Genomic DNA, 12,313 nt, shown 5'->3' on the forward strand with positions numbered 1-12,313 from the left:
ATCCTACAAAGTTTTAAAAACCCATATACCTTTTTGTGTAACAGCAAGACTCTTTTTGTATTCTGTTTCCATGATCAGCCACCCAAGGTTTGGAGATATCATCACCAATACTGTTGCTTCTATATGCACAGTTTCAATGCAAAACATAAAAACAGTACTGTCTGGACCACAATTCACAAGTCAGTATGGCTAGTATTCCAGAAAGGTAATTTTTCCAAGCCCTGCTACAAAATCTCTTTTCCAGGCCAGAAGAACAGTTTAGGGATTCCATGACTGAAGCTGGATCGCGTGGACATGTTAAAGAGATGTGCATACATCGAAAGCTTAGCAACTTTGTTATAATAAAAATAAGTATAGGTCTATATCAGCAGATTGTATTCTCTTTGGAAATGATGGCAGGAAGCAGAATAAATGCTTAGATCCAGTCACTGATACAGGTAGCTCCCCAAGAGAAGGCTAGTCTGTTAGATGCATATGTATATAAATAATGGCACTCCATGGGAAATGGACTCCTGAAATGATATAAAACATGTTGTCTCTTGCTGATCTGGCCATCATCCAGGTAGTGAGAATGTTCAGAAGACAATTGAGAAGCATGAGTTTGTGTTTGACTGTTCCTAAACAGCCTCTGAGACACATAAAATGGAAAATCCAGACCATGACAAAGAGGCTGTATTTTGCCAAAATGTATAATCTAAACTCCTCTAGCTTTAGTGAACTCTGATTTAGGAAGTTACATTACAATCGTAATGAATGAATTTTACTTTGCTTCAAACAAAGACAGAGATGTAGAGACTGGCTCTTGCTGTACCTTTTGCAACAGATTAGCAAACTTTTGCAGAAAATATATAACACTCTCATTGCTTAGATGTTACAAGTTAGAACCAACTTTTCTGTAATAAGTTACTGTGTACAGGGTGGGCATGCAATGGTGATTTATCCAAGTTTTATCTGAAAAGTAATGTAACAAGTGGGAATGGCCCCACTTGGATTTGGTGTAATAAATTTATCCTGTTTAGCTATTTTTTAAAGAAATGATAATGATGATGACGATGATGATAATAAATCATGCCTCTTCTTCAGTATTGGGATTCAAGGTGAACAAAACATTAAAACTAATATAGATTAAAATATATACAAAAATACTAGTAAAATAGAGAAAAGTTATATTCAATTGCAATTAAACAATTCACAGCACAAAAATCACTTACAAATCTATTAAAAACCAAAGTTTTTAAAAAGAATATCAGCAATTAATTCCTAAAATCCTGTTGGAATAGATTTTTTTCACTTGTTGGCAGAAAGACAGTAAGGAGGGAGCCACCCTAACTTCCCTAGGAAGGTAATTCTAAGGTATGGGAGTAACCACTGAGAAGGTCCTCTCCACTGTTCCAACCCAAGGCTTCAGATGGTTTAGATTAAAACTGCTGTGCCAGCAGTAGCAACAGAGTACTGACTGAACTATTGAGAAAAACACAATATCCTAGTGCATAACAATATGTACAGCACTGGCAGAACCATAATTGGGAGACCTACAAGCTGTCAGTTGGAGACTCAAGAGGTGTATAGTCTAGGACAGGCAGAGGGGCAAAAGGTTCATACATGGCATACAGGATATTATCTCAGGAGCAGCAGTTATAAATCTGAGGAGCCAGCATATAGACTGACAGGAATATTGAGGATGTGGCATGTCATAGCAGTCAGAAACACAATGAACACCTGTAAAAAGTTGCTTAAACTAAAGAACCAAGATCAAGGCAGCAATCATGTGTGAATATCCAAACCTTTACTGGTTCCCAAGATCACCTGGCCACTGAACCACAGTATCTCTTTCTAACATACTTTCCAGTTATCCCAATTTGGCATGCATTGCAGTTGTGCGCTTTCAAGAATTTTCTGATGTATGACAACTCTAAAGTGAAACAGGGTTTTCTTGGCAAGACTTGGCCAGAGAGGGGCTGTGTCTGATCCCCTCTGAGGCTAAGAGAGTGTGACTTGCTTAAGGTCACCCAATGAGTTTCCATAGCTGAGTGGGGATTTGAACTCTGGTCTCCAGAGTAATAGTCCAGTGTTCAAATCACTACATCATGCTGGCTCTCTTTGGTAGGGATGGCCTTGATTAATTATCTGTCATCCCACATTATTTTACTGTTAGTATTTTTGTTATTGTCATTATTATTATACTCAAGAATAAATGAGGAAAGTGGGATGAAAGAGGGGAGAAAACAGGAAGAGACAGAATCTTCCCTGTAGACCCAGGCAAAAGCAAACTGCTGTAGCCTCTCCTAGCTTGCATGTTCTTCCTCTCATTAACAACCTTTGCCATTTTGATGTTGCTTGGCCACATTTGTTCTGATTTTCACTCTGAAATGTTGGAGGGTTTGCTTTGACCACTGCAAAGTTTGCTTTGGTACTGCAGAGCAGCAGAGATTTAGCCCAGAAGTTTCACATCCTTGGAGAAGTTCTGATTACAGAGAAATAAAGCACTTGGGTGTCATCATTGTCACATGTATTATGTGAAATATCCAGTGGCCAGTTTTTGGAGTCTTAGGCTATCATTACATAGTCATTTACCAAGTCTAAATTCCACTGATCACAATGAGACTTATTTCAGAGTCGACACATACGGGATTGCACTGTTAAATTTTGTAATCTAAACCAGTTTTAAGGAAGTGTTTTCAATATGTTTTCTACATGAACTTTGATGAGCTTTCTTTTAAAAAGCAAACTGTCAGGTTGAACTCACATCCATATCTTTAATTGTTTAATGTGTGAACACTATAAAGAGATCCTGCTTTCAACAGATACATTAATTTAATGTTAATTAGGAAAATTAAAATGTGCAGAAAAAAGGAAATTTAATTCTATGATTTCACAGCAACTGTAACTCTTGAACCACACATGTATATATAATCTTTTCCATTCCTGAACATGGCAATATCATTTCCACTTTGATATACTGTGGCATAAACCTGAGTTAGAATTACTTTGGGAGCTATAACTTTGAATATTCTGACTTTTGTGTGTGCAAATTCTCATTTATAATGTTGCCTTAATGTAACTAATGCCTTTCAGAGAAAGATTTAAGGGATCATGCAAGAAAATAAATGCAGGGATTTGCAGAGACAACTGAAATATCAAGGGAAAGGGGCCCCATTGAAAAAGCTTGCTTTTGCAAGTAGCTCATCAAGAAGTTCTTTAAGGACTTTGCTCACTGCATACCAGCCTTTAAAAGTGCATCATTTAATTGGTACGCACTGAAAATGCAGACCCCAAGAATCTGAAATGCTTTTATTGTGGAAGGAAAACTTTTGTTCCTATAAAAGTTAGCACCCTGGGGGTTTACTTTATTCATTAATTATCTAGTTTGGGTTAAGGGCTCTCCTAACTACTGAATGTGCAATTCATTAGTCTGCATCCAAGGACAGTTAAGGCTTGTGCCAAAAAATGATCTCACTACTACTCTAGGCCATTTCTACTACAAAGGATTTGACCATGGGGTACAACCACTTGCCAGCCTTTCTAATAGGAGAAAACCTTCTTGCCCTCCTCAGTGTTGTGTTCTATTTCTAGAAATGCTTGCATTAGTATTTCTTTATTGCAAGTCATGGAAGTGATGTTTGACACCAACTATAACTATTGCTCTTCTTCTGTCTCTGCAGCAGAGATCCTTAAAGCTACTCTGAGAATCTTCATTGTCCTCTGTTGTATTCAATGTAAAAGATGTACAAGCTGCTTTTTAGGTGAAACTTTCCTAAGGTGATGTGTACAACAAAAAGACTACAATAACAATTAAACAAAAACAGAAACTATAAAAATAAGTATAAAAATAAGATTTCCAATGGGGGGTGGGGAAGAACAACATGTTTACTATTGTGTTGTATTAAAGGTGTACTAGGACACAGTAAAACAGGTACAGCTTTAGAACCTGGCTGTGAGGATGGGGTCTTGGGCACATGAACTGGGACAGAGTTCAAGTTCCTATAATCTTCGGTGGGGATCCAAAGCAGACACAATGAGTCTTAGACTGCAAAGGTTAGTTAGCACATCAGTGTCTAATCATCCAACAAATAAATACTACTTAAATATTAGTTTTAAAAATTGAGTTAATATTTCTTATCAAAAGCACAATTCTGCCAGTATCAGTCCAGGATGCACTTAGGTAAACAGTTTAAATTTAAAACAAAAACTTGTATTTGGGGGGGGGGGGCTTGATTAGAGAAGAATGTTCAGAATCTTGCATTTCTTTATGCATGGAAATAATGTTTTACAATTGTCATAGCAATTCTGTCAAGTCCAAATAAGGGAGATGCATACAGAATATTTCTACCATCGGTTTCTATATTCATAGCAAGACAGTATACCTCTGAATACCAAATGCTACAGGCAAACAATATAGCCTCTAATTACCAAGTCTTGAACAATAGATTCCCAAACTGGTGTCCTCCTGATGCCTTGGACTACAACTGCCACTGTGACTTGGCTGATGATGGAGGTTGCAATCCATGACAATGGTGCTGGGTGGTGCTAGGAGTTGTACTCCAATAACACATCTGGATCAATCAATAAAGGATGCCCATCATCATGCTCCTTGCTCTCCAGATGAAACTTTATTATGTTTTTATTAAATTCAACAGAAAGGCAGCAGCTTGCTGCATATTGTTCTCTGCGCTCTAGTTTATCCCATAAACTCCACCCACCAATCTGCCATAAAGTGTTGTCTGAACTCCCCCTTCCCCAGAGAGCATGTCTCTTCAGACTGAACAATCATAATTGTTAATTATTTTATATCAAAATAATTAGCATGGCAGAAACACTGCAAGTAGTGTTACTCACCTCTTTTGAAAATTTCATAGCGAATGGAAAAGCCTGCTCCATGAGTTTCGTAATCAGAGACAAACTTGATTAAGAGGTATGGTCCTGTAGATATCACAGGAGGGGGGGCAATCTTGCCACAAAACTTTCCCCACACTCGTCCGTTTGCGTTGTCTCCATCAATCACTTCAACATAATCATACCTGGTAGATAAATTGAAGAAAGAAACTTTTAACTTCCAGGAAAGAATAGAGAGCTAATTAATTTAGGAGCCATAGCCATACAGCATACATAATGAAGAAAAATGCTTGCCTGTTTGGAAGCTGCATTATGCTGAGAGATGTAAGGAAAATGAAATAATTAAAATGGACTACATCATGTCTGTAGACATCATCTGGCAACACGGAACTATTAGGAAGAATGGCGCCCATTATGCTTACAGACAATGTCAGCTAAAGTAACCAATTAACAAGAAAAAGGAAATCTCATGAGCACAATTCTGTATTATTAAATTGCATTCCTTTGTCTATAGTGGCATTGTTATCAATACATAATACACAGAGTTCTTTTCATATGGTGAAGTTCTTGTCTGAATTCTAAAATGTCTTTCTGGCTTTCATTTCAGTACAATACTTTAATATCTGTAGGCAACTCTCCAAACACAGACCCAAAGAATAATAAATGAAGTCCTAAATATTTAACATGCTTTCCTACTTCATTTTCTTGATCACTATATATCTAAGTACACATCTTTTTTTTATATATCACATCACTTTACATATAGAGATAAAGCTGGATTGGTGACAAAAAAGAACCTGGTTTTAAATTTTGTATTAGCATTGGGAGGTTCTAAGTGAATGAACTGATATATTGATATTCATACGATGTACAATAATGGTAACTGAAGTCTTTATATCCTATCAAGCGCTGATACAGATAACACAAATGGGAACTATGGACCTGATTTATACCCAGTGAGACCATTAGCCCTATCAAGCCTACTATAGCTTGAGGCAGTTTTCCAAAGCCTTAGAGCAGAAGTTTTTCTGGCTTTGTTTCTCAAGAACCTTCTCAACACGGATGCCAGAAATTGACCCCAGGACTCTTTCAATCCAAGGAATGTGGGCTACCAAATAATTATGCCCTCTGTCTTTCACAAATGTCTTGTACATGTGTATAAGAATTAAAGTAGTGAATATAGAATTTCTGAATTAATGGTCAGGATGAAAAGAATCACACTAGCTCTGAATAACTTGTGAAACTTTTGACTTTTATTTCTTTAACACTTCCACCACAAAGTGCAGAACTCCTGAAAGAAATTATTTCTAGTACAATGCCCTAGACTTTGTACTCTGGCTTGCTGACACCTAGTATAGTGACATGATGGAAAAGAAAGGAAGTGACTTTCCCTGTGCTGCTTCTAACAGCACTATAGTTACTTCACAGATACAGAAAGGAGAAAGGAAAATATAGCTTAGGAGTTGGTAGGTTTGTGAGTAATGTAATAAGGGCAGAAAGAGCTGTTGAGCCACCAATGGCAGTACCTTTCTGCAGTGGAGCAAATCTGACCAGATAATATCAATAAGACCCAACAATATAACAATAATCCAATTTTATGCTACAATTACAGAGGCAGAAGAAGAAGAAATTACAAGATCCTGTGCTGGAGCCCAGGTGGAAACTGATCACACACCAAAACAGGTCTTCTTGCTAACCACAGAAGACTGATATGCAAAGTAGGCAACAGAAAAGAATCAAAGACTGTAGGAAAATTTGGCCTAGGAATAAGAGCTGAAGAAGGAGTGTGACAGACAGGATTTTGGAAGGCAGATACCTATTGGTTGTAGTAGTGTTTCCTGCCTGGGCTGTCACCTGATGCGGGGTGGGGGCTTCCAGGAGCAGGGCATCTGAGGATGGGGCTTCCAGGGCACCCCTGTACCTCACTGCTCTGTGGTGCTGGAGAAGAGTACTGAGAATGGAGTAGGAGGTCATGAAATTATTTGCCCTTTTCAAAATTTTCTGTGATTTCAAAGATTATAGCAAAACTGGGGAAAGATCATTCTAAACTGAGGCACTGTTTATTTACCATATTCAAAATTTTCTCTTTCATCTTGCAATGACAGTTCAGGTACACTGATCATGTCATGCACATATATTTTGTCATATTTCTCCCTGAGAAGTACAGCTCCTAACACACTATGGCAGAGTTACTTGGAAATTCTCTCATCCTCCCTTACCAGTATCAGTGTCCTCAAGAACAAGCGTTTACCATTTGAATGGCAACCACACCAAATGCTTGCATGAAACAATAGAGAGAACATAATTCAAACAGAGAAGATATCTATCAAATAAATGGTGCTTTAGTTGTGTGATCTAGTCATAGATTGCAAGCAGTCAATGAAAAGTTTTGTGAATGTGCCATGTATAAGGCAGTTGCATCTGCTAAACACTGATGAAACATGCTCAGAATATTATACATTATACATTTCTACTTTTATATTCATATATAATGAAAAGCTTTTTGGAGAAATGCCACCTGGTTTGTAATGTAGTGTTGTATTAAACAGGGATCTGATCAGGGATATACAATAACATCCACAATCCACAAAATAGTGATGCCTTTATTAGACCAAACAGAAATACTTAAAATACTTCATGCTCCCTTTTCTAATTATTCATATTTCCTCATGATGTGACCAAAGTACAACAGCCCCAGTTTAGTCATCTTGGATTCCAGAGGGAGTTTAAGCTTGATCTGTTCTAGAATATGTTTGTTTGCTTGGCTATCCATGGCATTCTCAGTGCTCTTCTCCAGCACTACATCTCAAAATAGTTTATTTTCTTCCTATCAGCTTTTTTCACTGTTCGCATCTCATAGTCATATATGGTGATGGGAAATGCAAGGGCTTGGACATTAAGAACAATAGAAAGGGCCTTTCATTTTAAGGCAAGTCCTTTGTCCTTAATGTAAAATCACCTTAACAAAACAGAATAAAGTATATGGAACTGTTTCAAACCACCCACTGAGAAGAACTGCAATTATCATATTGAAACGAGATTGCCTGTTATTGGTTGATACATCACTATGACTGATAAATATTCCCTCAGTTAACTGGCCAGATTTCCTCCAATGTTCTTTTTCTGTTCACATCTTTCGCTTCTTCATCGTTATTAAAGTCTTCCTTTGCTGTATGCAAAGAAACCCATACATACACCACACTAATTTTTCCTGCTACTAATTTATCTAGAAGGGAAAAGGACTGTTTGTGACTATGTACAGAAAAAGATGCAGTAAGTGACAAGGTGGCTTAATGTTTAAGATGCTGACTCTCATGATCGCGAGGTCAGCAGTTTGAGCCCAAGCGCCATGTGACAGAGTGAGTTTCTGTCACTAGTCCCACTTTCTGCCAATATAGCAATTCAAAATCATGTAAAAATTCAAGTAGATTAATAGGGCGCACTTTGGTGGGAAGGTAACAGTGTTCAGTGCAGTCATGCTGGCCACATGACCATGGAGTTGTCTTTGACAATGCTTGCTCTCTCAGCTTAGTAACAGAGATGAGCACCGCCCTGTACAGTGAGACACAACTAGACAATTATGTCAAAGGAGAAATCTTTACCTTTTACAGTAAGAGAAATATTTTCTCTCAGGGGCCCCAGTTTTTCCCCATACCATGTCAAAGTTCTTGGTGTGTATGTGAGTGTACAGATGCTAGGATGCACACTTGGTTATACTTTAGAAAAAAATTAAACAAATGAAAGCATGCAGCCGAGAGTGGGAAAGGTTGCATGTATGTATAAAATATCTTATGGTATGCACAGGTAACAGTGCTGAGACTGAACACCCCCCTAAATGAAACAGTATGCAAAAAGGAGTACTTTTATATGATTTGTGTTTTGTTCGTTACTGTAAAATCAGCACAAGAGGTCTGTGGATTGTAACTTGCTTTTGTGCTTTTCTTCAGAAAGGAAATAGCTGAACCTGAGAGCCATCCATCTTCCTGAAATCTGAAACTTGAGGAAACCAGTTTCAAACAAGTTTGAAAAGTGGTGGAGAATCAAACAGCTCTTCTCTTAGGGTTACCAAAGCTTGCAGTCTGTCATTGACATACATAATCTTCCTTTGACTAGGGATGTAAATCTTCTTATGTCACTTTCACATGAAAGCACATAGAATATCAGGAGTCCCCCACCCCCCTGGTTAGGTGAGATTAATAATGTTTTTGTGCATTTTCTAATTATCTAACACTTTGCATTTCAGGATTTTTTGAAAAAACTTTGTTTGAGCAAATCCTGTGTTTTGCATAAAAGTCACTGTTTCCAGGATGAAAAGCCTCTTTTTTTGAGCAAAACAACATTTCAGAGCGAATGACTTTCCCTCCAGAATATGAAAAATCTCACAATAATCCAGTATTTTTCACTGGGGTTTCCTGCATGGGGACAATAAGAGAATTTTCAAGTAATCTTATACATTCTATCCTTGACCCAGTTCTGTTCCACGCATTCACTGACTGTTGAATTCAGAACAGCTGCTTGTGCATATATCCATGTGACACAAAAGCAGGTGATTAAAAACATGTACCTATAACAGGTCTTGCAATCTGATCACAAAGATCTTGGCAAAATTGGGGAAGGATCATGGCAAAGGTGATTTCCCACTAGGAATGAAGGACTAGCTTTAAAGAAAAAGTTAGGATGTCACGAAATGGCATTTCATCAATCCCTGGTGTTCAGGGCTTATTTTTAATACTTCAGCGCAGACTAGAATAGAACCTCTTTATGTTGCAGTAAAATAAAATATAAATAACATAAAATTCTTTATGCTGCAGAAAAATATTTTAAAATTCATTATGACATTTTATACAAACAATCTCATTTTCTTTCTGTTATCCTATTATAACTGACATTAATATGCTGTATTAATTTGTTCTGGCTATTTCATCCTATTGCTATGCAGACTGTAATGTCCAAAATTATATCTATGTGTGGAGAATGTTTTTCTTTAAATGGCAGTAATGTAAACAACATCTGACAATTTTGAAGTAAGGCAAGGAAACAAATGTCTTTACGATGACCAGTGCCACCCTTAACAATGCAGTTTCAAACTGTCTGGGGCCCATTAGTTATGTTTACATGAGATCTCAGGAGACAACTGCAAAGATGATATCACTAGTTAAAGTGGACAGCTAAAGGCTCTCTAAATTAAAAATGACATTACCTCACCGGTTAAAATTGTATGCCAGCTTTGGTATATATCAAATTGAAAATAAAGCTGACACTGATGGTACTGTAAGCATTAACATATGTGAAATATTGTGCTAACAGCATTTCCTCTTATATGTCTGATGTTTTAGTAGCCATTGATCAGCGTATTAGCTTTGCTGTCCTATTTCAAAGACAAGGAAACAAAAGGGGGAAATGTTCACTTAGTTTTGCAGATGTTTCTTGTGGTTAAGCTGGTCTGCAAAGAGATCAGAAAGGTGAATTTTTACTACAGTTGCCTTTCTATCTTGAAAATACTCTGAACTGGGATTTTTATGCACAATATACATGTTGCAAGCTTTCGAAGCTTCATTGGCTTCTTCATCAGGCAAGGTGTTACAAACCAAGCAGGAAAAGAAAATTGAAGATGTTAATCATAGGCTGCATTTTGCTGTTTCTGTTCTTAGGCCTGATACAGACCGCTACTTTGCAGTGGCCTGGGGCCGAAATTAGTGCTGGGTAGAGCGGAGCATCCACATGCTCCACACTTTCCCAGTGCCATTTTGGGCGCACACACGTTCCAACAATGTGTGTGCCGATGATGTGCCTCGTGCGCCACCTCTAAATGACACGGCACACAAGAGACATCACCATGCCGCTCCAGGGTGCTAATGTCGCCTTAGCAATGGCATGGAAAGGAGCCATGTTTTGTGGTTCCTTTTTGCAGCACATCATTGCTGGTGCCATGCGGTTGCCACATCAACGATGTGGGTCAGAAAGGGGTGGTGTCTCAGTGCTCCTTTCTGCCCGTCTGTATCCCTCCTTAGTTAAGAGCTAGTTAATCTCTTGCAGGCTGGCCGCTCCTCCTTCTAGCCATGTGGAAACTGGGGAATTTTCAAAAAACCCAAGAGATGTCTTTCCATACCATCTTAACTAAGAACAGAAACAGGAAAATGTAGGTCTATAACTAACAACTTCATTTTTTCCCTCCTGTTTTATTTGTAACACCTTGCCAGATGCAGAAGCTAGTGAAGCTTTGAAAACTTGCAACATGTATATTGTGCATTTTGGTTGGTCAATATAGGTATCATTGTTTGGTGGATTTTTTTTTTTTTTTTGGATTTGCTAAATGGACAACAGGGCTATCCCTGGATGTTTTTTGGGATTTATATGGTCATTCTATGGGCATGTCTACATGGGCCAATTAAATTGGTTTCCCCACCCACCTTCACTGTAACCTGTCCATATGACGTAGAAGAACCAAAGCCTCAGTTCGAGTGTAGACTGTCTTCATGCTGTGAGGCCAGATCCACACTGAAACTACTCTATCCCACCCTTAAAATGGTGTAAAAATCCTCACCTTCTGCTCTGGATTGTGCAGGAAAATCTGGAGCATTCTGTAGTGACATCTATACATGTGTCTCACTGTGTTGCCCAGCTCCACCATGAGCACTAGCATGAGTTACTCTCTCTGAGATCACCATGAGGTGCCCCAACATGTAATGAATATTGGGTGTGTTGTTTGTGGCCTCAGAGGGAGCAACTTGCACTGGTGACACCATTGGGTGGGACAGTGGCACACATATGTAGACACCCACCAAGCATCTCATGGGTAAGAGGGAATCCAGGGCAACAATACTCTGGTAGTATACTGACTGTGTAAATGAGTCCTTTGTCTTAGGCAAAGAATGTTGAAAGAATGTTCACCGCAGTCTCTCAGATATGAGCAGCAGCATCTCCACGGCTGGGATAAGGCATGTGGGTTATCATGCCTTCTTGTATTGCTCATGAGTGCTGATTGTTTACATAGACATCATTTCACCAAACAGACATCGTTGCTCTGAATTGTGAAATATTTATTGTTAACTAAAGTTAAATAAAGGAAACATAAAGCTACCAGCTGTTTTCTAAATTTAGAGGATCAGCTGCTTGATATGCAATCCAGCTGAAGCTAAAACACTAGGATTTAAGCTGCTTAAGAGCCATTTTGGCAGTTCCCAGAAGTTCTAGCCTCAACAGTTTACAACCAATGGTGAGGAATGCTGGGAGCTGCAGTCCAACAATATCTGGTGGGCTGCATGATTTCCACTGCTAGTGTATAATTGCCAAATTTAGCATGTGCTTAAGTGGTAAAGAGAATGACCCAGGACATGTCCAGCTCATATTGCCCAACACACATTCAGTAAACTGAGGGAATGGAAAGTGCATCTCATAGTCTGCATGCAAGCCCAACTCTTTCTGTTCAGGCACTCAAGTCCCACTGAAGCCCCAAAATTGCAGTTTCTGCTTGTTGTTG

The 12,313-nt window shown here is 38.5% G+C and overlaps 1 protein-coding gene across 3 annotated transcripts in view; it reads right to left on the reverse strand.

The window, feature by feature from the left end:
- The window catches only part of LOC149310013 (neuropilin-1-like), a 161,443-nt gene that overhangs the window by 91,466 nt on the left and 57,664 nt on the right, over window positions 1-12,313 (reverse strand). For all 3 annotated transcript variants that reach the window (XM_089533490.1, XM_089533489.1, XM_089533488.1), the window contains exon 3: window positions 4,837-5,018. In XM_089533490.1, coding sequence (XP_089389616.1) covers window positions 4,837-5,018 — 182 coding nt within the window. The remainder of the gene's footprint in view (window positions 1-4,836; window positions 5,019-12,313) is intronic.

Source organism: Sceloporus occidentalis, unplaced genomic scaffold (assembly GCF_023333645.1).
Source record: "Sceloporus occidentalis isolate IW3139 unplaced genomic scaffold, rSceOcc1.0.p SCAF_7, whole genome shotgun sequence".
Lineage (NCBI taxonomy): Eukaryota > Metazoa > Chordata > Lepidosauria > Squamata > Phrynosomatidae > Sceloporus > Sceloporus occidentalis.